Consider the following 27,569-nt stretch of genomic DNA (forward strand, 5'->3'; position numbering starts at 1 on the left):
CAGAAAGAATGCATTTTCATGGTATATGATTTGTCTAAGTTTCTATTGTCAAGGTTAATTTTCATCTTCAAAAATTCATAGATTTGGTTATTTAAAAAGATAAGGGCTTGGAGTAACAAATCAACTTTGTATATAAAACACTGACTTGTTACCTTGTTCTCTTCATCAGATACCCCACAATGTTTCCTCACCTCCCCCCACCCCCCAAAAAAGTGCTGTTATTCAAAGCGGTGTACGAGTTACAAAAAAACAAACAAACAGAATCTACACACTAATTTGACTTTTAATCTGTTCATATCATAAAAATACCCCTGAATGTGCCTAAAATGTATTGCAAAGTGTGGCAAGTGTTTTGAGGACTTTTCAGAGAATTTCTCCTTTTTCTTGTAAGATGTCCTGGCGTACCACTGGTCAAGTTCTCAGGCCACATTACACCCATTTATTGTTTCTCCGGCAAGATGACCATCTTCCTCTGCTGTTGGAGGACCTTTGTAAACTCTGCATTTCAATGCCGACACTTTCTGAGGTACGCAGACCGGTGAGTGGGCAGACCTCCGTAGGTGGGTGCACCTATTATTGGTCTGGTCGCTCTGATGGCTGCCATACTCAGGGAATAGCTGTTGCCGTGACAGATCAGCTCCTCCCAATGGTGTCCGATGTCATTCCTTAAAATGGGCGTATCATGAGACTAAAACTAAGGCACTCTTTGGATGCCTGTTGTCTCAGTGTATGCTCCGACCACGGTGAGTGATGTCTAGTTGAGGGAGAGATTCTACTTTGAAACTCGCTCAGTGGTTGATGGGTGCCCACGAGGTGACACTCCTCTGGTCATGGGTGACTTCAGTGCAACCACTGGCACTGACAGGGCTGGCTATGAGGATTGTGTTGGTCTCCACGGGTTTGGTAATTGGGGAGAAAGTGACTCCATGTTTCTTGACTTTGCGAAAGGTCAGGGGCTGTAGGTCGCTGGATCCTGGTTCCAACGCCCTGAGCCGCATCGTTGGACTTGATATTCCAATACTGGTGGCACGGCAAAGGAGATCGATCACATCCTCGTGGGCAGTGTGTCCGCAGACTCACACCCTAGCATTTTCCCGCAGCCAGACTCCCCTCCAGAGTGCAGGGGGACCGTCAGCCCCGCAGCTTGAGATTCCTCCAGAACCACCTCGAGCTCTGATTTCTTCAACATTAGGTGTTTTTGCTAATCCAAAAGTTTGCCGATACTCTCCACAGCCTCAATTTCTGCCCGAACATTGTTTAGCTGTCTCTTGGTTAGCATGCTAGCATCCTCTTCGTACCTACTATCCTCCTACATTGCTGCTATCAGTTTTGTGCAAAGTTTTGTAAGAAGTATTAAACTATCACCAATATTTTGAAAAACAAATGATACTTTAGTATAATTTGAGGTTACTGAATGCCTTGAAGTGGTTCAAGGTGATAAGTGCTGTTAGACAAAGCCTCAAATCAGCTGCCCATTAAGGCTGTCCATGATTTTACTGGAATAAATCAGATAAATAGTATTGCTAGTGCAACCTGGGCAGAGAGAAATGCAGTGCCTGTCTTAAATAAATATTAACATCTGTAAAAAGTGGCGATCTCTGCTATAATGATATTTTTATTCAGCATTTCGAGCTGATAGCATTTCTTGCACTCGCCTTGGATCTCCAGCTACAGGCAAATTGTAATTAATACTTGAGTGTTATGTGCGCTTCATGGCCAATAGCTGTTGCTCGCTTTCAGATACTGGTGGTAAATGGACACGGTACAATCATTAATAAAGATGTATAGAAATACATATTCTGAAAATCAAATGGGGTGTATTGTACCCCATGGTCCATTCTTCGAACTACACTTTACTGAACATGTTTTTTCATTTAATTTTATGGTCATTATTACATTTATTCTAGCCTTTCCACTTTGAATAATGTAATTATAAATGAACATGGATGTCACTCTCCTAAAATATGTCAACACTTTTATCATCTTCCCTGGTCACATACCCACGCTGTGTGAGTGTGACTCTTCTCTGCCTCCACCCTCCCCCTTCCTAGCTTTACCTGGATAATGCCCGTGCCATGGAATCACTGGGGATCCTTGTTTGAAACCTCACTGCTGGCTTAGACAGCATGTCAGATGGGAGGAAGCATGCAGTGTTGCTGCTCGTCTCGGAGCTGAGGGACAGCATGTGTTCGGAACTTCCGCTACAACTACCAGGTATGATCAGGAAGTGAGACTACTCGGAAAACATGTTGCTGTCCCGCAGAGCTCTCTTCTCCGTCGTGTTTCATTCAGGCACCGACACCAACGAGTGGATAAGTCTGTATCTCAGTACGTGGCCAATCTATTTTACCCAGCCACAGTCATCGACTCCCCCCACCAATGCCGCTAGCAGCTCAGATAGTGCACAAATAGCCTCGCAACCTCGTGATTGCTCACACCAGCCATGTGGGAACTGTCGCTCTCCCACACACAGTTCACAAGCACAAACCTGTCCTGCTTGCAGGAAAACTTGCTCCAACTGTGGGAAGCGCAACCAATTCCACAAAATCTGTAAGTCTGCCCCAGCCAGAGCCCGGCGATGCCCAGATGCACCTGGCCCTGCAACAGTAATTTATATTGTTCACTCAGGATGAGTGTCACTCAGAACATGTTCACCAATGGTAGATGAACCCTCCTCCTCGACACAGAAGAAAGAGTATCACTGCTGAACTTTACAACTTGTAAACGATTCTTTTCCCACAGGCCACTCAACCAGCCTCCATGACCCTACGCAGCTATATTGGTACCTAAATTGATATTGTGGGCTCTCTTCAGCTACCCATAAGGTATGGAGACAAAACCTTGTCGAAATCACATTCCACTTGTCATGCCACAGGGCCAATCTCCTTGGCCTTGACCTCTTCAATGGCCTAGGTTTTACCCTGTTAGACACAAATGGTTCAGAGATCCATGCTGTCACTAACCCCTGGCTGCAACAGTGAGTTGGGCTGCCTTATCGGCTTCACCCACCAACCCCTGATAGATCCAACAGTAACACCTATTATGCAGCCACTCCGACACTCTCCCCTGGCCCTGTGCGACGACATCTCTGCTGAGTTACAGTGCATGCTTAATGCAGCATGTGGCTCAGTGGGCTAAGCCTGTGTGTCTGTAATCAGGTTACCGCTTCAAAGCCAGCCTCAGTATGTCTATGGGTCCTTGAGCAAGGCCCTTAACTCCCAGCTGCCCCTTGCAGACAACTTACTCGACAAAGAGCAAGTTAAGGGAGGTGTAAAGACAATTTCCCCACAGGGATTAATAAACTATTTATACGTAATTTCGTTCTGATGTGCACTAACCAGTGTATTTCTGAATGACAATAAAAGTGGCTATTCTATCCTATTCTATGATGGCTTGATTGAGCAGGTGAACACTTCCCCTTGGATATCTAACTGAAGTGGTTAGGAAATAGAATGGGGGGCTGCGCATCTGTGTGGACCTGAGAGCGATGAACAAAGCTATAATACCTGATAGATACTCTATGCCAACCATAGAGGAGCTCACTGCCCAGTTTCATGGGTCTGACGTTTTCTTCAAATTTGAACTCCTCCAGGGCTACCTCCAGGTACCCCTATACCCTGAAAGATGCCTTCATTACCCAAAGGAGTCTTCTGCTACAAGTGCCTGGTTTTTGGATTGAGTTCAACCCCAGGTTCTTTCCAGAAAACTATGGCCTCCATCTTCGCTGGAATCTCAGGCCTGGCCTTCTACCTATACGACATCATCATCCATGGAGGCGCCACCATCATAGTGGATGACGAATGCCTCCATAGCGTGTTTGTGGCATTAGCTGAGCATCACCTTACACTAAATGGTGAAAAGTGTGTTGTTGAGGCCTCAGCCATCGAGTATGTGGAGTTCCACCTCTCTGCTGAGGGCATATGCCCACTTCACTCACGCACCATGCTTCGGGTCCCAAAGGCCAACTCGCCTGCTTCTTTCTTGGGCATAACCACATACAGTGGTACCTCAGTTCTCGATCTCATTAGAACTCGAATTTCTTAAAAGTCGAACCAACCAGTTTGGAAAAAAACTTAGAACTTGATCTGAATCTCAGAAGTTGAACCGTGAACGCCGACCTAAGATAACTTGCACGCGTGGGGAAATGAGTCACGCAGAAACAAAGGGTAACGCTTCAGTCTCAGCCTCGCATTTGCTGTGATAGCATAGTGCATGTTTACACTAGCTGAATACATATATTTAGACAGTAAAAATACATTTGGACAATGGTAGACAGTAGCAGTAATTTTTATTATATAATAAAACAAATAAAACCAATAAAGATTTCTAATTAATAATTTTAATATCATTAATAAAAAAACATTAATACATTTAATTATAATAATATTGTAGTGCCGAGCGGGAATGGAACGGCGACAAAGGCGCAGACATCAGGGTATCGGGGAATAAGGGATTTAATTACAGGTAAGGCAGGCAAAACGCAGATGGACAATACAATGACCGGACTGGGGAAACAAACTGAAACGCAGACTAAATCCAGAGGACTAATGACAACAAGCAGAAACAGCTGATCACACGTTGTTTTTTTTTTTACTTTACACATTGTTTGGATACATTTATTTTCTTACTTAAATTACTATTTTAATAAATGTGCTTAGATGTGTTTAGTACAGTATATGCTCTTCTTGTTTTATCCTGTTCATTTTGTGTTTAAATTAGGGCTGTCAAAATTAACGGGTTAACGCGGATTAATCCATCATCATGAATAATCTGATTAAAATTTTTAACGCAATTAACCCATCTGCAGCGCAGAATGACTCAAAATCCCTGAAATGTCTCTGTCAACCCATTTCGGGCAGTTTTGGTGCGTTCCATTTGCCCTCGGTTTTGAAGCCGGAAGCAGCACAGAGGATCCCAAGTTCAGAATCCAAGATGGCTGCGCCTTTTATCAACAGAAAGGAAAGTTGTAGTTTTATACTGTTTAAGCACTACTTCTCATTTGTGGCTCATTAAATGGGTCACACACATTATACCATTCAACTTATCTGTGGATGTCTTGCTACGGAGTTTTATACGTAACGCACCGCGCATAATGTGTTAACTGATATTGCTAACAATGGCAATTAACCGGACTAGAACTGGATATCATGATTAGTTGGATTATTTGTCGGATATACGGTAGTTCATGCTAATTGTAAGTGAATGAAGATAAAGACCATTTAAACTGAGGTACCAGTTTAAAGTTGTCCGTCTAAGCAAAAAATCTTGCTTTTTGATATGGGTCCATGGTATTGCACTTCTGTGGCAGATGGAATGCATCCGACTCGTGTTCAAGATGTTCAATAAACATGTTAAGTGCATATATACTGTATTACCTTTTTTCTTGAGTCCGTTTGCTCATGCAAAATGAATTGTAATTAATATAGATTAAAAATGAATTATTTTAATCAATTTAATTTAATTTAATCGTGATTAATCTAAATTAATCCACAGCAACTAATCTGATTAAACATTTTAATCGTTTGACAGCACTAGTTTAAATGCTAAAAAAAAAACATATTTAGGTGTAATTTTTTGGGGGCAGAAACCAATTAATTGGTTTTCCATTATTTCTTATGGGGAAAATTCGATCAGAACTTGAACTTTTTACTGTAGGATTCGAACATGAGTTCTGAACGGATTAAGTTCGAGTTCTGAGGTACAACTGTATTGTCTCTGATTTTAACTGCAGTACTCTGACACAATGGCACCACTGCTCAAACTACTGTATTGAGGGCTAATGAACCCTGGCTCTGGACATCTGCCTGCTCTGATGCCACTTGAAGTCACAGCTCACTGATCCTGACATACTTCGAGCCAGCCAGCCCTACCATTGTCACATGTGACGTCTCCACCTTTGGCATAAGTGCCGTGACATCCCAGCTCCAGGGGGAAGTGGAAAGACCAATTGCTTTTACTTCCCAAGCGCTCAGCCATACAGAACAGAGGTACTCAGTAGGGGAGAGAGAGGCTCTGGTGTGCTTCTGGGCCTGTGAATGCTGGCACAAGACCTCAATGGACATAAATTTACTTTGAGGATGGACTACCATGCAATCAGCACCATCCTGGCCATGTCAGGCACTGGTCATAAACCACTATGCCTTCACAGTTGGGCACCTCAGCATGCCCCAGCCCCTCTGCAGCTTGACACTTCAGTCTTTCCTATTCAGACGGAAGCCATGGAGCCAAACCTTGTACCCGTGCCCTGCCCAATCCATGCACATCACTGACCGATGCACCTACATGACTTTGTGACTGAGTATCACACTTAGGCTTTTGTGGAGGTGGAATGTTATGTCGGGCATTGCCGTGTTCCGATCTTATTTTGCACTTTATGAAAGTGATGTGCGTGAACGGGAGCTAATGGGATTGTTCATAAAATGAGTTCACTCCAGCAAGAGCTTTGTCTGGTTTATCTGCTATCGCAACATAACATTGACCTCGACAACCCAGCTGAGCCCAGTATGAACTTATTCCTTAAAGAACTATACATGGTCCATCTGGAGAAGCAAATAGTGTTATCTCAAGATGAAACATATTAATCCAAAAAAAAATAACTGAAAATTGAAATTGAAGTGCTGTAATACTAGTTATAGTTGAATTTTGTGGTTGTCAAAAGATGGATGAGTTCTAATTCCTGTGAATGAAGGAGTTTATGCATGTCATTTTTATTAGAGATGCACCGATCCAGACCTATTTGACGGATCGGGAATCGGCCATGCGTGACCGATCCACGTCCTATACTTACTTATTTAGTTTTTGGCAATCAATCGCACGACAGCTCTTTCCCATTTTACATGTGTGTTTTTGCGGAATTCAAATCGAACGCTATCACTGCCCCTAAGTCTTTTTTGCTAATCAGTGGGTGTGAGTACAGCGACTTCCGCCTGCTGTGACGTCATGCGCATACCCTTCGCAGTACGAGGAGCGTAAGATAAGACGTGACGATCTGGGAGTATTTTAGGCTTTTAACAGAAACCGGAAGCACAGCGTTTTGCAATCTATGTAAAATAAGGTTTTGAGGTGGGAATAGCGTTTAATGGAAAATCCCATTTAACAAAGCGCACGCAACTGCGAGACAAAACAAAGCAATGGATGATTTGGGAGTCGCTAACTTAATTGGACTGTTTTGCGAACTCGTTGCTTGTGATACAAGAGGGGCTGCCATCGCAACAAAAGTGTAAGTGCGCTGATGCCAATGGGAGAAAAACTGTTAAAATTTTAAGTATTCGCCACTTGTATATATTTGCTTTGAAGATATTCATATTGAACTGCAAATGCCTCAAAAACGCTTAAAACAAATGAGGTGGAACAGTACGTTATGTATGTTTGTAGTAGCCTAATTAAATATTTTTTGTCATACATTTTTTCCATCTGTATTTACTAGCTTAAAAAAAATAATATGTAAAGTATAACAAATTAAAAAGAGCTCTTGTATCGGAATCTGTATCGGTATCGGCAGTTGTGTATCGGAATCGGATCGGAACTGAAAAAACGTGGATCGCCCATCTCTAATTTTTATGCAAGTGATAAAGGACGCATGAATGAAACTGCAGTGATTTAAAGTGATAGTTCATACCAAAACTGAAAAAAGATATGTTTTACAGGGGCTTTAGTATTATCTATCCATCAAGGTTGTTCTGCTGGGAGCTACCTAATTTTGGAGATATCAGCTGTAGAAATGTAGGTCTTCTCTGGAGTGTAATGGGACTGTATGGCATTCTTTCTGTGGTGTTTAAGGCCCCCAGCTCTTATCAGAAATCATGTTCCGGTTACTAGTGTTGTAGTCAAGACCGCCTAAACCGAGACCAAGACATTGCCGAGACCGGAGGGTATCAAGACCAAGACACTGCCGAGACTTGAGGGTACCAAGACCAAGACCAAGTCCAAGACCAAGTCCAAGACCAAGACACACCAAGGCGAGACCAAGACCAAGACTGGTCGAGACCAAGACCAAGACCGAAAACAGACTAGGGCTAGAATCGACATCACATTACCCAGATCAACTGTAGAGAAAAAAGGCATTGCTGTAAAGTGTCATTACTCGTTAAATCAAATTCATGTTATCTTTTTAATTATATTGTCCGTATGTCCATATGTCTCTCATTTAAAATCTCCCAGATTTGTCATAGTTACGAGACCTGATAGAAAATAATATTCTCAGCAATCCTCTCCTATAACCATTTTATCAGACCTCGTCAAGGGAAAGAGATGGGATGTACCAGAAAGATGTTCATATTAAGTCTCTTATACCAGGAACAGAGGCCTCGGGTAAGCTATGAATACAGCTATGTAATGATCCTTTGCTTTGAATTGAAGAGAATGAGCCTCCAGATTGACTTGCACCTCCAAGACCGTGCTTTCTAATCAATGTAAAATACCTAATTTATTTGAATTATAACTATGCTATAGACTTCGCGGACATTTTAGGACATTTTTTTGCCGATGTATGATACGATGTGTATGATGTGTGTGGACTGTGAAGCACTGGCAGTGTCCGTGGAGAAAATGTATAAAATGTAACGTTTTTGAAATGGATGCATCTGACTGGTTGCATTTGAATTGAGGCGCGTAATAAATAATGATACTGTTCTGTGAGGATGTGCAGTTTTCTCTTTTTTTCCCCATCCCATCGAGACCGCTATGTCCGAGACCAAGACAAGACCGAGACCAAATAGAGTCGAGACCAAGACAAGACCGAGACCAAATAGAGTCGAGACCAAGACAAGACCGAGACCACCAAAAATTGGTCTCGAGACCGGTCTCGAGACCAAGACCGGTCTCGAGAACTACAACACTACCGGTTACTCAAGAGCAGTTTAATGTAGGAAAGATTTTGTTTTACTGAACTCCTAAACTGGCTTTCTGTAATACCCTCTGGGGGTTTGTCTCGGTGTGAGATTGCTAATCAAGCACTACTTTCCAGCTGATTTTCAACAAAATATAACCTGATGAATATGCGATTCAGCTCTGCCTTCGGCTCCAACCCCCTAAATTTCACACCAATGAATCAGAGCTACAATGAGCATCTGAAAGTGTGTGTTCTCTGGACTGCTGTCTCATCTAAGACTCGCCATTTTTTATGCCTTATTCTTCCCAGGAGAATAACAGGCTTATTCATTACACCAGACTTTATCCAAAGAAATTGTACTTACACTACTTGTCGTATTGCAGTTGGAGTGTAAGTCAAACCACGTTGCTGCCTTATTCTATCGATCCTGCTGGACCAGTCTGAAGTTCTGAAGTCATTGAAGTCCATTTCGATATCAAACTCACTGGAATACTGCATTATACCAAACTGCAACAATAAATTGAACTAGGTTGGCATATGATACAAGCAAACATTGTTGACATGCTTGGAATCAAACAGAACCAGAATGAATTCAATGTTTGATTTGCAAAACATTGCATTTGGTATGTAAACAAAGTACTTTTTCAGAATGTTACTTTAGCGTACAGTAAGACTATTATTACATATATAGACTGAAGGAATTCAAGATATTCAACCAGATGACATAATTTGTCTTTTTTTTATATAAAAAAACACTGCAGAAAACAGATATTAATAGTATAAGTATCATACTGAATCAGTAGTCTGTAATTAAACTAAAATAAAATAAGGTTTAAGAATATATTCAAAGCATAAATTTATATAGTATCTGAAAAAGTGAGTTGTGAAACATATAGCAAGTCTTTTCTTACCTGACTATTTCGCCCTAAAAACTGTGTAATTAATTTTTTCATAAACATCTTCATCCGGTCAAAATCTCCCATTGAAACACTGCCTGAACCATCTATTAGGAACACAATATCTGTATCTGAAACAGGACAGTCTGTAGAAAAGAGGCAAGAAAAGAGCAGTTAAAGACCATAGATATGAACAAACTATTAATGAACTGTATTCAAGTTCAAAATTTTGATGATTAAACAACTGCAGTCAATTTCATTCCTAATGACAATGTGGCTACATTCAAACATGAGCTTGCCACTAGACTCATGGTGAACTGATTTGGGATAGGATGCCTTATGAATTATATTTAATGCTGATAAAATAATAAAGCAATCAACGGCATAGTCCAAACAAGCTTATATGCGGCAGCATAGGCTGTGATGTATTATTCCAAACCCGTCATTAAAAAATAAAAACCCACACAAATGCTCCATTAGACAAATGGTTACCAATTAGGCAGGTGTCCTGGTCAGGTAGTTCCGTTGGGGACCCCTGACCTAGTGTATGTTGTGTATGTATGAAGTCGGCCTATACGTATGTGGTTGAAAATACGGCACAAATGACATCCTGTATTGGTTCAAAAAGGAGCGTTACATGATACACTCAGAGACATGCAATGCATTCAGTGTTGATCAGTTGAAATATATCAAGAAGGCAACTCTGCTTGTCCCACTCTTGCAAAGACACTTTGGAACACAGTAACTCTAAAAGTATTTTATGGAACTTTTTCAAACTTTGCAGACACATTTTATAGGTCTCAATCTGGAAGTGATCAAATTCTGAGACTGGTGTCCCCAAAATTGAAGCAACACTGCAAAATGATGGCAAATATCTAGTTTTATACATTTCTTCCCATTAGCGTAATAACTCAAAAAGTCTTTGACATATCTTATTCAGCAATTGCAGAAAAGTTATAAAGATGAAAATTTTAACCTGTTCACATTTTAAAACAAGTTACACCAAAACTGAAGTAGTGTTACTGTGTGAGAGAGTTTGGTGTGGCGGCTGTGATCACTGTGGGGCATTTGCTTAGAATTCTAACAAAGACTCCAAAACTTTTGCAACTAAGTTCACCCCTTTTGTCTACTGAAACTGCTTCTTCAGCACCTGTTTCCAGGGGACATTGATTATATTAACCAATTCCTTTAGGATGATAACTATACAGGGATGGCAACTGGATGGAAGTATTGATTAGACTGTGCATAATCTGTTCGGTATTGATTAGAAATTGGCACAAGTCCTGGGGTTTTCCTATGTGGGGGTACCTGTAGTCAGTAGAGGACATTTGTAGATTAAAAAACTGAAATCTATTTGAAAACAATTTACCATCCATTACCACTCTTTATTATTGTCCTTTTTAACAGCCGCTTAGTGATAACAAAAAGAAGGGCCACTTAGGCAGTTGATCTTGTCAGTATGCTAACTCAAAGATTGTCTGAGCTACACTTTAGATCTGTCTAATTTTTGAGACAGTATTTTTCAAATTGCACTAGTAACAGCAAATAGTGAATGAAATATGAGCTTTAACCTTGTGAACAGGGCAACTCTTTTTATGCTATTACTCACTTTATTCAATTTGAGCTTTGATGGATCTTATTACCAATTCGCAAAAACATTCTACAGATGAAAACCTACATCTGACTATAGATTATATAGTCTGAATATAGACTGATTATAGACCCCAAGTCTGAAAAATGGTCCGCACAACATCAAAAAAGAGGTTTCTCATACATTGGGAGGACATTTGGTCCCCGCAATATAATAAACCTAATCCACACACACACACACAGGCCCCATTGTGATTTTCTTCTGACATCACTTACTACTACCTAGATCTGTGGTATCAAAACTTTTTTTCACAGAGCCCCCATAGGGCTGATATATTTGCCCTGACCCCCTCCACACACACGCACCATCCTAAAAAAAAAAATAATAAATTAAATTTAATAAAATGTATGTATTTTAGGGCTCTCAAAATTAATGGTTTAACGCGGATTAATCCATCATCATAATTAATCTGATTAAAAAATTTTATGCAATTCTGTGATTAATCTGATTAAAAATTTTAATCGTTTGACAGCACTAATTTATTCACAGTTTTGCATCATATAATGTGTACAGGCATGTAATTTATTCACATTATTTTTTATACTTCTAAAGGTTTCAGTTTCGAAACAGGTCTGCCCCCATGCAGTTCTGTTTTTTTTCCTGCACCCACACCCCCTCCTGCAATTGCTCTGCCCCCCACAGTTTGAATATCTCTGATCTTGCTACCTTTAAGTGGGGTTGCTTCCGTTTTGGTGCTATTAATCTCAGAATTTGAATAGGTCCACATGTTTAACCTTACAATGTGTCTGTAAAGGTTGGAAAATATCTGTCAAATACTTTTTCAGTTATCACAGTAACAAGTGTCTTAGGCTGTCCTTGTTTTTGCTACCACTATGCAGCACTGCTTTCATTTTGCTGCCATTTATCTCAAAATTTGAGCACATCCATCTCTTCTCTTCATAAAATGTCTCAGCAAAGTTTGATAAAGATTTGTTGAATACCTTTTCAGTTTCCATCTTAACAAGAGAGTGTCTGTGGAAGTGACAACCAACTTAACAAAATACTTCAGGGGACACACTAATATTTATAGAAAATTTAAGGAACCTTTCTCTTCGATATTATTTATTATAACATTTTGCACCAGATATTTGAAGAGGAAACCTAGGTACAATGGTGAACATACATATTTTTAGTGAATTGTTTTGTGAACGCGTGAAGGTTGTAAACTGAGTTATGTGTTTTTCAGTTTTCTTGAGTGTTTTGGGTATGTAATTATTGTAAAACTTGGACTAATTTCCCTTTTTCTATTAAAGTTCATTTTTCAGCCTATATTTGCTGTGCAGAATAAATTGTATGAAACAGCCAAAGCCCCAGTATTGGATTAATGGCTGGAAGCTAGACAGATGAATGGATGGATAGATAGAAAAAGAGATTTACAGCTAAATATTGAGTAATATTCTGCATGAAACAGTAGAACCATCCATCAGTGTCAGCCTAAATGTCATAGCTCAGCAGCTTACAGGTGACCAAACTTTTAGTGTTTTAGTATTCTATGAAGTTTCCCTTTGTTTTCTATTAATGTTTCAATTTTCATTTTTATTATTTTAATCACCCAATGTTCTCTCTTCAGCACAAATTTAACATTAAATTGTACATTTCTTTCTGGAATGATTAAAAAAAATTAAGTACCACAAATCTGATTAAGCATAGGTTTAAGACATATCTGTATGTTTTACATTATGGATTCCCCAATCTTTTTTTTCCATTAAATTATATGCATCCCCTTTTCTGAAAGGCTTTTCAGTTTCTCTAACCTTTGAGAGACGATGGAATTCCAGACCCAGGAACGAGTTGACCACTTAGTTGGAAACACATGCCATTGTATGTTGTAAAGGAACTACAGTCTCTTGGTATAGTGGGACCACATGCCTGCAAAAATATAAAAATCCAGATTTCTTTGATGGAAACTCAACATGCGAGAACTGTCATGACTAAGCAGAGTGAATGATGATCCACAGTGCAGATTACAAGAGAATGGGAACTTTTTTTTTAAATTGCACTGAACTGAGCCAGATTCAACACAAACACGATCAGGTAACCTATGCCCATTGAGGTAACATGTAAGAAACCAACACAAGGAACACAAGCAGCTACAAATTATGAAACATCTACAATGACAAACAGAGGAACATGGCAAGGGCAAGTACATAAACACACAGGAAACGAGGGCTAGACGAGGGACAGGTGTGGGTGACTACAAGTTAACCAAACACTAGGGCTAGGAATACCAAGGAACAGGTGACGGTCATTAACAGTCATTAAAGACTCAAACAGTAGGAACACAAAAAAGAAAAGGATGGCCAGTGACACTTGCTGATCAAATGGGGAAACAACAAGGCAGGGACTGATCCTGACAAGAGCAACAACAACAACACAGGCTACAGGACGTGAACCACCAATGTGAAACGTATGACACCACTGAGCCACCTTACTTTCTAAATGTTCACCATTTGCTGAAAAATATGTTGTGAAACATAGATAAATGGTAAGTCATAGAAGCATACTTACCAGTGTATTTGAAGATGTTGGGTCTTTAACCATTGACAGTCCAAGTGACATGTTTACAGCATACTCAGGAACTGTGTCGAAATATCCATATTTTTACTGAATGATTAAAATACAAACTGCTTTTTGCAATTTCTTATCAATGCAAAACTGAAACCCTTACGAAAAGAAGAGTAGTTTTCTAGCAGTACTCAAAACTGTTTTTTGTTTGTATGAAATGTTTAAGCAAAAGTATTGTGATATATTTGTAAATGATACAGTATAAATACTTTACCTGTTATAGATACTTTAGAGCATGCAGTGTTTCCAGTTTCACAACGGTAAATCCTTCCTCTTTTCTGTCCATCATACCCCATCAAAGGATCACTAACTAACAACCTGGAAGTTAAAGAGGAACAAATGAAAAACTGTTTATTTTGAGACCCAAACATCACTAAGGATGGGAGTTCCACACATCTGAGCCAGAGGACTACAGTGGATATTCCTGCCAGAAGTGTTTTTATTTTTTCCCCGCACAGGCATAATCTGTTCAAAGCGATCAGCGAGCGTTCAGAGCGGCTGCTTGTCAGAGAGCGCGCTGATTGGTTTAGTCAGCAAAATAAGCCAATAAATTTCTTCGACCATCACTAGGTTACCACTCAAGTCAGTGCACCCTGCGAGATGGCAGAGGGTGAGTCTTCCAAAAAACGAAAATACAAGACTCATTTTACAACAGAATATACCAAATTATATCCCTGTTTAATTAAGGTGAAAAATGATGACACCGTGGCGAGGTGCACTGTGTGCAACAGTGATTTTAATATTACCCACGGCGGACTTATAACGATTGTAAATGACAGGTCGAGGTATGCTAAGTTTAACACGCCATCACCTGCATTTTATTTCTGTAGGTTAAATGCTGTCGCAAAGTTAAGCAAAACGTATTAAGACTTCTGTAAAGTAGTAATGCATATGTAGTTACTACGAATGCCATAGGCCTATAGGCTATCTAACTAGCCAGCTATCTAACTATCTATATCCAGCCTGCCTAAGCCTTTAAAAAATCCCCATTTCAATAGGCCTATGTTGATTAGTGTAGGGTAAATTAATTAAGGGTAAATTAATTCTAGAAAATATGTAGAAATGATAGGCCTAATTATCTGCTTTATTCTTTAGGGACCACACCATATTAGGGAGGCAGGGAAGGCTGCTCCAATATATCTCAGTTCTTTAATGCAGAAAAGCAAAGTCTCACTGAGAAGGTCACTGCAGCTGAGGTGTATTTCACATCATTTGTTGTTGAACACAATGTGCCATTCAATGTCTGTAGGCACACTGGCAAGTTGTTCAGGAAGATGTTTCCAGACTCAGAAATAGCTAAACATTATGTCTGCTCCTCCACCAAAGCAACAGCCATAATGAACTTGGCCCTGGAACCTGAATGTTCAGAGGATATGTACAAACTAATCTGCACAGAAAAAAAGCCATACAGTATTTTGATTGACGAAAGCAATGACATCATGTGTGAGAAAGAATGTGCTATTTTAGCCAGGTACTACAGTGAAGCACAGGATAAGGTGGCAGTTGGATTTATTGATATGCCAGTATGCAATGATGCCAAAGCTGAAAATATATTCAACTGTATTGCATCATCCATGGATATGAAGGGCATTGAATGGTCCAACTGCATTGGATTCAGCAGTGACAATTGCAATGTCATGATTGGCAAAAACAACTCTGTCTTGTCAAGAGTGAAAGCTCAGGCCCCTCACATATACAGCGTTGGCTGTCCTAGTCACTTGGTTAACATATGTGCCAAAACTGCTGCTAAAGAGCTTTCAATGTCACCCGAAGAATTGATAATTGACATATACTACTACTTTGAGAAAAGTTCAAAAAGAAGAGAGGAACTGAAAGAATTTCAGGAGTTCTGTAATGTAGCCCAGCAGAGAGTACAGAAGCACTGCCCGACACAATGGCTTTCTTTGGGGAAAAGCTTGGACCATCTGCTAAACCAATGGCCTGCCACAATGGCCTGTGAAAATCAGAAGTCCCGTGATATTGAGAAGAGGCTGACAGACCCCATGATGAAAATCTACACTTGCTTTCTCCACAATGCCACACAGTCTTTTGATAAATTTAATTTGATTTTTCAAAACAAGGCACCCATTCTCTTCAAATTAAATGACAGTGTTGAAGAGCTACTGCATGACATCGGGAGCAGATTAATAGTGCCAAAGGTGTTGAGAGAGCAGAATGTGCAGGAAATAGATGTGAGCAACCCTGAGGTCCACTGTGCAGATGAAAACCTTTTTGTTGGGTTCTTGACAAGGAGACACTTAGTTAGTGAGGAAGAAATCCCTTCTGACAAGACAAAGCAATTCTTCAAAGATGCAAGATCATTCTATGTCAGGAGCTTCCAAAAAGTAAAGGAAAAGTTCCCACTGAGAGACCAAATCTTGACAAATATGTCAGTTGTTAATCCAGAGGGCCAAGATGATGTGGCACCAGAGCAGATTTTGACTTTGGCAGAGAGATTCCCCAATGTTGTGAAAGCAGATGCAAAGCTACACTTAGAGGTGCTGGATTATACCTCAACCAATTTGGAGAAAGTCATTCCAAATTACAGGAATTTGTCAATTGATGAGTTCTGGGGGAAGCTATCAAAAGTCAAATCAGTCCGCACAGGCCAGATCAGATTCAAAGAGCTCTGCCAAGTAATGAAGCTGTTGCTGGTTCTGCCCAATTCCAATTGTGATGTGGAGAGAGCATTCAGTTTGGTGCGTCATATCAAAACAGAATTCAGGTGTCAGATGTCTCACCAAACTCTTGTGAACCTGATGTCCTGTAAGATAAACAAATTCAATGATGTTGAGTGCTATGACCTTGAAGTGTCAGGGAAATTGCTCAAGTCTGCAAAGCAAGCAGCATGTACATACAATGAGACCCTGAAAAAGTCCCAAGCATGACATGTGTTCTCAGCAGACTGGAAGATAGAAAAGACATGGGCATGCATTTGAAATCTTTAAAGACCAACATGGTACTGTTTTGTTTTTACGAAATTACCGGTAGTTAATAAAAAGCTGGTGAAAAGTTGTTGGCCTTAGGTGTGTATGTATGGGGCACGGTGGGGGTCGGTTGTTGGGATGGGATGGGGGGTCGATAAGCATCTCCCTGAAATGAGTTTTTGGAACTTGGGATGTCTGGTAGTGCGGGGTTTAGTCTGGAGTCTATGAGCCTATGATGGGTAGAAACAGAGCAGGAAGTAAACCCATGACTACAGGGTTACTCCAGAAAAGTACCAAAATGCATATTTAGTTGTATCATGCAACTAACCCTATGCTGAAACAGAATATTAATAATCTGCTAATCAGCATGCAGGGTGTCGATGGTGGAACCTGATGAGTGTGTGAGTGTGTGTTGGGGGGAGAGGTCAACACTGATTGGCAGACATTCCATCATTCTTTAACCTGCGTGAAGTTGGCCCCCCATATGTTTCAGATTTCAACCAAACTGGTCTCAATCGTATGTGCCGCGTTTGTGCCGGATTGTGCCGTTAAAATTTTTGTTTGTGCTGTTATAGTTTCTGAGATATAAATGTGTGTTTACATGGTGACGTCATCAGCGTGAAGTTGGGCCCCCCATTTGAGTCAGATTTCCACCAGACCGATCGCAATCGTGTGTGCTGCGTTTGTGCTGGTTTGTGCCGTTAAAACTATCCTTTGTGCTGCTTTAGTTTCCGAGATTGATGTTTGATGACTCCGCGACAAAGCTGCACGTACTTAGTCAGCCCCACCAGCCAGATAACGCATTTCAAGATCGTGCTGAATAAATTCAGGTTCTCAGCGGCTAACACCCATATGCGTTTCATATGTAGCACTTTGTATTCATTTTATGCTGCTATTTAATAAGTGGGCGCTGTATTTTCACATGAGCAATGCCATTTTAGAAATTGGGGGGCGCGGGCATTAATATGTTTGAGGTCTATACCTGTTCATTAACTATACACACACATACATACATGTATACGTATTCATACATAGACATAGGGCTGGGCGATATGACTGAAAACTGTATCACGATATGAGTGTTTCATATCGGTCGATATCGATAATTATTGACATTTTTTATGACCCATTTAAAATAAAGACCAGGAGAAAAATATATTACATTTAAACATTTTTATTTTAAACATGTCAACAACCATGGAAAATAAAGTGTTTTTAAAATATGTGCAGTGTTTTGTAAACATAAATAAAACTGACGTAGACTGAGATACAGTACATCTGTAATATAAAAAAACAAACCTGATACAGTACAGTAATGCCACGCTCACACTGCGAGCGGCGAGAGCGTCAAAGCGACCGGAAGTTATTCATTCTCTATGGGAGGGAGCGTCGGGAGGCGTCGAGGAGCGGCGCGGTGCGGCGCGGCGCGATCTTGGCGGCGGGAGCGTCAGTCAGAAGTTGAATCCAGTCAACTTTATGGTAATGAGCTGTGACGCGGTTGGGCGGCAACCAATGGGAATGTAGAGATGCTCCGCTAAAGAGAGCGCCGCAGAACATAAGCGTGTAAACTTTTGTTCCGACCCAACCGTTCCTAGGCACAATGGAGGAGAGACTTATTATTGCTGTGGCCGGGTACCCAGTTATATATGATGTGTCTCTGTTTGCATACAGGGACATAAATAAAAAAAAATGAGGCATGGACCAGAGTGTCCGAAACAATCGGTGTTCCAGGTGAGATGGTGAAGTGCATAATATATTTTTTTGTGAAAAAGGAAGGAGATCAGTAGTAATTTTGGCGCCATAGCAGAGAAAACAGTGCAAATTGTCGGTAATGTTAAACCTATTTATAGCATTAGTGTTTGTCAAAACATAATTATGTGTTTTAGTAGAACTGTCGTGAAACATTTTAAGTACTATTTATGTTAACTAAAAAAACATAAAGCACAAGCAACTACTTGGCGATCATCCATTGTGATCCAAGGTAAATTTGAAAAGAAGCGCTACACTATTTATAGGTAACATTTTCCCTCCAGAACGCTTGATTTTAGGTGGGAATGCAAATAACTGGTTCACAACAATATTTATTTGACAAATTATGTCCTATCAGGAGTCGGTGCAAAGATATAAGCTACACGTTTGTTTGTTTTGCGACCCCTTTAAAAAGTTCTCGAAGCCTGGCATTCTGAGCGGCCTTGTCCCCGCCCACTCTATGACGTCAGAGAGCGTCTCCGGCGTTGGCTAGCGTCGCGTTCAGGGCGGCGGGAGCGACGGCTGGCGTCTTTGACGCTCGCGGTGTGAACGTAGCATAACATTGTTTGAAATATAAAACCTGCAGAAATATGAAAAAGTAACTCTTCAAGTTATTCTTACTCTAATCATACTTGAAGTTGAACTATTCAAGTATATTTTCAGTCCAGGTTTTGTGCTAGGAAAAGACACACATGCAAACACTAACGAGGAAGACGCGATACGTAGGGAGCCGGAACCCGGAAGTGCGCCGTAAACACAGAGAGGAAAGAGAGAAGGGGAAACAAAAGACACGGCAGACTCGAAACGAAACACGGGATACGCGAAAAACCGGACAACATGACACATACAAACCGAAAGGATACAGACCTATAACTTAATATTCAGGAGACGGGGGGCGAGCGGCGTTAGGGAAGGGCGAGGCGACCGTCACAGTGATTCACAAAAAACCGGCAGAACTTCCATAAAGCAGTTGTTTTGCTGTGCTACGACCATTTATGACAGCTGTGTTTCCGGTGTTCCGGGCAATTCAGTTTCCCTATGTTTCCCCTGTCGCGCGCTGATTTGTACACTGTTTCGCTGTTGTTTTCATGTCTTTTTACGAAGCTCTTGAGGTAAACAAACCACATATTTTAAAACATCACATGTTTTTTGTTTTTACTGATAATAAATGAAAGTATTTAATTCGCTGGATAGAGATATTTCTTGATGAAAACGGTATAGTATTTCTTATAAGACTATATTAGGCGTGACGAACTACTGTATTCGCATGTAATACTGTACCTGAGTGATTTTCAGACATCCCACATACATATTTGCCTAAATATTAGGAGAAACATTATTTCCTGACATCCAGGATATTTGGTTCCCCCCTGTTAAAACAGGTATACAGCAACTCTGGGCCTCGGTACTAATAACAATACAGTATTCACATGTAATAATGTACTTGAGTGATTTTCAGACATTTCACATACCTCTTTGATTTAATATTAGGGGAAACATTATTTCCCGATAGACAGGGGAAACATAGGGAAACCGAATTGCCCGGAACACCTGTTCGGATCCAAACTAGCTTCGCAACCTCTGTTTTCTTCCGACGAAGAATAAAAAATATCGAACGTTTTATCGAACACATTTTTTATTGATATCGATCACGTGTCTATCGCGATACATATCGTAATCGTTTTATCGCCCAGCCCTACATAGACATACATATTTTCGCTATATTTTACAAAGACAGTAAAACTTCATTATTGGACAATTTTTATTTAACCGCCATGTGCAAGAAGTAAGAGGGTCCATGGGAAGGTAAAGACATCACAATACACAGTGCAGGCAAAATGACAAGTTTATTATACATTGTTGTACAGTATTAAGCATTAACTGGTTGCGTTTGGTGCTGGGGCGTTCACTACCTTGTAGCAAAACGCTATGTACGTCTGCATATAATTTAGGGTTCTGTGATGTGCTTTACCACTGTAAATGGCACACAATCACTTTTGACACCGCAAGAGCCACTTTCCATGCTGTTGTTTTGCTTTTTCACTCTCAAATTTCACATTCCCAAGAATCTTTACATCTCAATGAATCGTACTGTGTTGTGATGAGTTGGTAGAACAGATGATAACCTGGGTCAAGCCTGCACGTAACGAGGCAGTATGTAACTGGCGGTCATTTGTGAAAATATCTAGCATGATCCTAAAATGCGGTATCTGGCTGGCGGGGCTGACTAAGTCTACGTGCAGCTTTGTCGCGTAGTCATCAAACGCTCCACTTTCCGTTAACATGAGAAACACAAGCCTGAGCACTATACGGCGATCACGTAAAGGCATAAAGGTATAACTCAGAAAAATAACAATACAGACAACTTTTAAACGGCACAAACTATTGCGATCGGTTTGGTCGAAATCAGACGCAAATGGGAGGGGGGACAACATTTCAAACATTAATATCTCAGAAACTAAAGCAGCACAAAGGACAGTTTTACCGGCACAAACCAGCACAAACGCAGTACATACGATTGCGATCGGTCTGGTGGAAATCTGACTCAAATGGGGGGCCAACTTCACGCTGATGACGTCACCATGTAAACACACATTTATATCTCAGAAACTATAACAGCACAAACAAAAATTTTAACGGCACAATCCGGCACAAACGCGGCACATACGATTGAGACCAGTTTGGTTGAAATCTGAAACATATGGGGGGCCAACTTCACGCAGGTCATTCACCTGTCTCTTTGGAAAATGAAAGGTCAATCTGCCAGCCTGGTTTCATAATGAATCAAAAACATGTTGCAGGCCCTATAAAATGATGTCACAGGCTGGCAGTTTGAAACCTCTGTATTACAGCCTTATTGGGCTATTTCTGATTTTCTAATTGCAGAAACGTCTAACATATATGACATATCAAACACAAGTCTAGAGGCCAAAAGTATATAATAATAATAAAACCAGCTGTTTGAGAATAACAGAGTGTGTATGTGTGTGTGTGAGAGAGAGAGAGATTGATTGATTTCCTACAAATTCCTGACAGAGTAAACAATTTTCCTCTCACCTTCTTTCATCCAGCTGTATCACCTTGTATCCAAAAGCTGTGTTAGGGCTGACTTCAAAGGTCTTCCAAGGAATTGGATTAACATTGAAAGTTATTCCCAACTTGGGTGCTAATTCAGGAAAAAAGAAAGCAAAAGAAATGCATACAGCTGTGTTCAAAATAATAGCAGTCCGACATCACTTACCTGATCAATCACTGTTTTTTATAGAAATTATACAGTATTTCTACATGGCAAATAATTTACTAGTAGGTGTAGTAGAGTAATAGAAACCAATAGACCCGACAGTCATGACATGCATGCTGCTCATCCTGTGTAATTGCATCATTAATTGAAAGGGGCGTGTTCAAAATAATAGCAGTGTGAAGGTCAATTAGTGAGGTCATTAGTTCTGTGAAAAAATAGGTCAATTACAGGCGTTATTTATGTAAAGAAGGCAGCAAATGTTGTACATGCTGGTTATAGTGCATTTCTCTCTGAAATTCTGAGTAAAATGGGTCGCTCCAGACATTGTTCAGAAGAACAGCGTACTTTGATTAAAAAGTTTATTGGGGACGGGAAAACATATAAAGAAGTGCAGAAAACGATAGGCTGCTCAGCTAAAATGATCGCAAATGCTCTAAAATGGCAACCAAAACCTGAAAGACGTGGAAGAAAATGAAAAACTACCATTCGAATGGATCGAAGAATAGCCAAAATGGCAAAGACTCAGCCAATGATCAACTCTAGGAAGATCAAAGAAGGTCTAAAGTTGCCTGTGACTACTGGAACAATTAGAAGACGCCTATGTGAAGCCAAGCTATCTGCAAGAAGCCCACACAAAATCCCATTGTTGAAAAAAAGACGTGCTGAAGAGGTTACAATTTGCCAAAGAACGCATTGACTGGTCTAAAGAGAAAAGGCGCGACATTTTGTGGACTACTGAAAACAAGATTGTTCTTTTTGGGTCTAGTGGCCGCAGACAGTTTGTCAGAGGACCCCCAAACACTGAATTCAAGCCACAGTACACTGTGAATACAGTGGAGCATGGTGGCGCAAGTAGACTTGTAGTCAAGACCGCCTAAACCAAGACACTACCAAGACCAGAGGGTATCAAGACCAAGACAGACCAAGTCAAGACCAAGACAAAGTCGAGACAAGACCGAGACCGAAAAAAGACTCCCTTAACTTTTTTGTGCTGTTGAGGACTGACATGACGGGTACTTACAGTACTTGTCCCAAAGTCATCTGATAAAACAGCTAACACCTCCAACAACTGTCTAAAGAATGGGAAATATGTAACTGATTTCAATTATACTTAATTTGTAGATTAAATTGTAACATCAAATTGAAGACACACAATTATAAACTTGAAATTGCATCATATCCCATTGTAGTAGTACTAGCCAAATGACACTGTATGATATCAACTTCCCTGAAATGGATTAGGCCTGTTAAGTCAACACAACGTGATATGCAGATGTTATTTAAAAGTCAATGGTCACATTTATTTAGTCAAACAACAATTTAAGTAAAATACTGTAATCAAACAATATAAAGACGTGCACACATCACATGAATCAAATGCAAACTACAAATACTATATACTGTACCAATACAAACTGCAGATCAAATTGTGCATTAATAAAAATAAGGACAAGTGCTTAAAAGATTCGGACATCTTGATGTCCACAGTGGCATGTGATTACAACACACTGCCAATGATATCAAGCCTGTTGTTCAGTAGGGCAAGAACAATAGACCCATGGTTCAAATTACAGGGGGTACTGGGGGGTACTGTACCCCCTGATCAAGACCGAGACCCCCCCAAAGAGACAAAAATAGCAGTTTGGGGGGGTACTACCATTTTTCATTTGTTGTAAATGAAACACCCCTAATTTGGACCGTACCATTTTAACCACCTCGGCGCTAAAGGCAGGTTAGATAGATAGATAGATAGATAGGACTTTATTGATCCCACAGTGGGGAAATTTGTGCGTTACCAGAGCTCTACACAGAATAAGAATACAAGAAAAAAAGAAAAAATAAATAATAAAAAATACAATAAGATCAACACTAAATACAGCAGTAGTGCCTATGTACACCCATACACAGTATGTAATATATGGATAGTGGGTTGTGGGAAAAAGTGCAAGTAATAATAAATAACTATTTCACTATAAGGTGCCTTATGTATGAAGTGGTAAGTAGTGGTGACCATAGAGGTAAGTATCTGGGTGACTTATGACATCATGATATGTTATAGAGTCTAACTGCTGTCGGGATGAATGATCTGCGAAAGCGCTCCTTTCTGCAGCGAGGGTGTATCAGTCTCTGACTGAAGGAGCTGCTCAGCACACTCACAGTCTCGTGCAGAGGGTGATGTGGGTTGTTCATGATGGATGTCAGCTTTGCTAACATCCTCCTCTCACCCACCACCTCCACAGTCTCCAGAGGGTATCCCAGCACAGAGCTAGACTTCCGCACCAATTTGTTAATCCTGCTTCTGTCCCTTTCCGTGCATCCGCTCCCCCAGCAGGCCACTGCATAGAAAAGGGCGGATGCTACCACAGAATCGTAGAATGTCCTTAACAGGGTCCTGCATACTCCAAAGGACCTCAGTCTCCTCAGCAGGTAGAGTCGACTCTGGCCCTTCTTATACAGGACGTCTGTATTTGTTGTCCAGTCCAGTTTATTGGTGAGGTGAACACCCAGGTACTTGTAAGAGTCCACTACCTCAATGACTTTTCCCTGGATGCTCACCGTTGTTGGAGGGGGTGCCTTCCTCCTAAAATCTATGACCATCTCCTTCGTCTTGCTGGCGTTGATTTGGAGAGCATTAGTCTCGCACCAGCCGACAAAGTCACTGATGACCCCCCTGTATTCCTGATCGTTCCCGTCTGATACGCATCCGATGATGGCTGTATCATCCGAGAACTTTTGTAGCTGGCACTGGTCTGAGTTATAACGGAAGTCAGAAGTGTACAGGCTGAACAGGAAGGGTGAGAGAACCGTGCCCTGCGGCGCTCCCGTGCTGCAGATGACCGTCTCAGACACACAGTCATGGAGCCTCACATACTGCCAGTGGGTCCCGTCATTCATTCTAATTGAGTGACCTGTTCGTTGTGCATTGGTAACTGTAAGTAGCCTGTTGAAAATGTGTTATTTTACAACCTTCATTTATTCATTTAAGTGTTTCATCTACTAATGCAAGTTGACATCTTTATAAGTTGAATTTCTTACCATTGTCTTTCTGAGGCTGGTACAGTAAACGTTAGTTACGTTAACTAGCAAGATAAGTTAAGTTCTCTATTTAAACCAGGCTTATTTGGTGAGGTAAAATCGATCATGTTTTCATTCTCATTTTATCATGTGCCTTTCTGAAATTATTTCGTCACTTAGCCTGTGTGGTTTGTTATTAGGCTAATGTTAATGCATATGAGGATCTAACGTTATGCTCTGAAAAAACATTACTATCAGTGAAACCTATAGGGGCAACATAAAAAAAACTAGCTAGCTAATAATAACCCATATTATTTGAATTTTAGTGGTATTGATTCTGCATTCCACAATTTCATATTTATGGACATATTTAGAAGCTTCATCTGGTAACCCAGATACTGTCTTGTTAAACATATATTAGATTATTAACATTATATGTTAAACATATAAAACATATATATTTTTTTATATTCCCCCCACATCTGGGAGGGCGCCGCACGAGCGCCCCCTATGGGCCAGTTGCCACTGTGGTCATAGAAGTGTTATGAAGGCAGTACCCCCCAATTATGGAGGGGTAATTCACACTCTGAATAGACCACAGACATTATGGACAAATAACAGATAAACTAATACAGTTCGATGAAATACTTAAAAACAGAAAGAGAGAGAACGAGAGCATCACTGTTAATAGGCATATTTTCAGAGAGGAGGGAGAGAGAGAAAACAGTTCACATTTTAAAATAGTGGTTGATTGCAACATCTTATAGCCTGTGATGTTGGATCTAACGTTTAACTAGCGCTACACTTATTTTGCGCATATAACGCGTATTTTGATTGGATGAGCGCCAATGTCTGAATCACAACAAAATGCATGTATATCATTGATTGGTTGCATTTGAAGGGCACGAAAGGCAAAATAATAATAATAATAATGTTGCATTATCGAATGTTACATTGTGTGTCATGGATACTTTTCGCTCCAAATCTCCCGACCACTATGTCGATCTGAGACAGCAAGACCAAGATAGCGAGACCAAGACAAGACTGAGGGATCCGAGACCAAGACAAGACCAAAGACCGTCAAGACTGCAACAAGATCAAGACCACGTAAAAGTGGTCTTGAGACCGGTCTCGAGACCAAGACCGGTCTCAAGACATCCAACTCTAGGCGCAAGTGTCATGATATGGGGATGTTTCTCATACTACGGTATCGGGTCTATTTATCACATTCCAGGGATCATGGATCAGTTTGAATACCTCAAAATACTTGAAGAGGTCATGTTGCCTTATGCTGAAAAGGAAATGCCCTTAAATTGGGTGTTTCAACAAGACAACGACCCAAACACACTAGTAAATGAGCAATATCTTGGTTCCAGGCCAACACGATTGATGTTATGGAGTGGCCAGCCCAATCCCTGGAACTTAATCTAATAGAAAACTTGTGGGGTGACATCAAAAATGCTGTTTCTAAGGCAAAACCAAGAAATGCAGAAGAACTGTGGAATGTATTCCAATCATCCTGGGCTGGAATAACTGTTCACAGGTGCCAGAAGTTAAAAAAAAGGTTAGGTGGTACATTGGGCGGAGCTTAAAGCTCTCCCCCATCTATGACGTCATAAGCGGGATGTGGGTGTATCCTTTGTTCTGATTGGTCGGGGGGAGGGGATTTTGGCCAAATGGTATCATACATGCTTATACCACGTGTTGCCGATAGGGGGCCGTATGGTTTGGGGAGATAAGGGTTGTCGTTAAACTTTAATAGAATAAAAATACATTACATGTATTTTATTAATGTGTCATTTTTTAATTACGTTTTTAAGGAATAATAAAACATATAGCAGGATGAACGTAAGCTAGGGCAAAACTTTAGTGTTACATTTAAAAAGAAAGAAAAGCAGGCGGAATTTAAACAAGTACAAACATGCCCGAGCGAAACACCGTATTTTAAACAAATGACACAAGTCCCAAACTTTAACTTTTAAAAGAAAGAAAGAAAAGCAGGCGGAATTTAAACAAGTACAAACATGCCTGAGCGAAACACTGTCAAGATAAAACACCGTATTTTAAGCACAAACGACACGTACAAGTCCCAAACTTTTAACTTTTAAACAAGCACAAACATTTTAAACCCATTACATTTAACCAACGTGTTTAAAGAAGAAGAAGAAAAACTTTTAGCGATATTTACCAGTGTTAGGTTGAAGAAAACATTTAACCAGCAAACATTTTAGCCCCGCAGCTCGGCCGTGTGCTACCGCTGCGTTCAAAACTTGAGCGACAAATGATTGCCCCGTGGGGGCAGCACGCGTGATGCAGGCGCACTCACGCAGACACACGTTCAATTGGCGACCTAGATGCATTTACTTATATTTTGTTAGTTTTATTTTAAACAAGATGCCCCGATTTTATTTAAATACATTTAATAGCTGTAGGAGCTAGTGAACGGTATTTAGCAACATACCGTGTTAGAATAATGCAATGGGTATATTATTTTGTGGTTAAAGCCGGCATGCCACTAGTTTTAAACTAGAAATAATTCTCTTTAACATGAACGTGCTTTTTTTTTTAATACAATGTTTAATACAATGTATGTGAACAGCCTAGACGATAAGTTTTAGGGAATGAATCTATGTGTTTTTAACATAAATTTAGAAGCATGGGTGTGGTACGGCCTCAGCACATACCGCTAGGTGGG

The 27,569-nt window shown here is 40.4% G+C and overlaps 1 protein-coding gene and 1 long non-coding RNA gene across 2 annotated transcripts in view; one reads left to right on the forward strand and one right to left on the reverse strand.

Annotated features, from left to right (window-relative positions):
- The window catches only part of LOC111839462 (integrin alpha-M-like), a 93,081-nt gene that overhangs the window by 38,791 nt on the left and 26,721 nt on the right, over positions 1-27,569 (reverse strand). Inside the window, exons 2-7 of the mRNA XM_072712687.1 lie at positions 21,676-21,784; positions 14,157-14,260; positions 13,886-13,956; positions 13,132-13,246; positions 9,742-9,872; positions 9,195-9,337 (exon numbers count right to left, since the gene is read on the reverse strand). Of these exons, the coding sequence (XP_072568788.1) occupies positions 9,195-9,337; positions 9,742-9,872; positions 13,132-13,246; positions 13,886-13,956; positions 14,157-14,260; positions 21,676-21,784 (673 nt within the window). The remainder of the gene's footprint in view (positions 1-9,194; positions 9,338-9,741; positions 9,873-13,131; positions 13,247-13,885; positions 13,957-14,156; positions 14,261-21,675; positions 21,785-27,569) is intronic.
- The window catches only part of LOC140590924 (uncharacterized), a 136,187-nt gene continuing 121,858 nt past the window's right edge, over positions 13,241-27,569 (forward strand). Inside the window, exons 1-2 of the long non-coding RNA XR_011991830.1 lie at positions 13,241-13,862; positions 14,244-14,400. This is a non-coding gene — a long non-coding RNA (uncharacterized lncRNA). The remainder of the gene's footprint in view (positions 13,863-14,243; positions 14,401-27,569) is intronic.

This window comes from Paramormyrops kingsleyae, chromosome 5, assembly GCF_048594095.1.
Source record: "Paramormyrops kingsleyae isolate MSU_618 chromosome 5, PKINGS_0.4, whole genome shotgun sequence".
Taxonomy (NCBI): domain Eukaryota; kingdom Metazoa; phylum Chordata; class Actinopteri; order Osteoglossiformes; family Mormyridae; genus Paramormyrops; species Paramormyrops kingsleyae.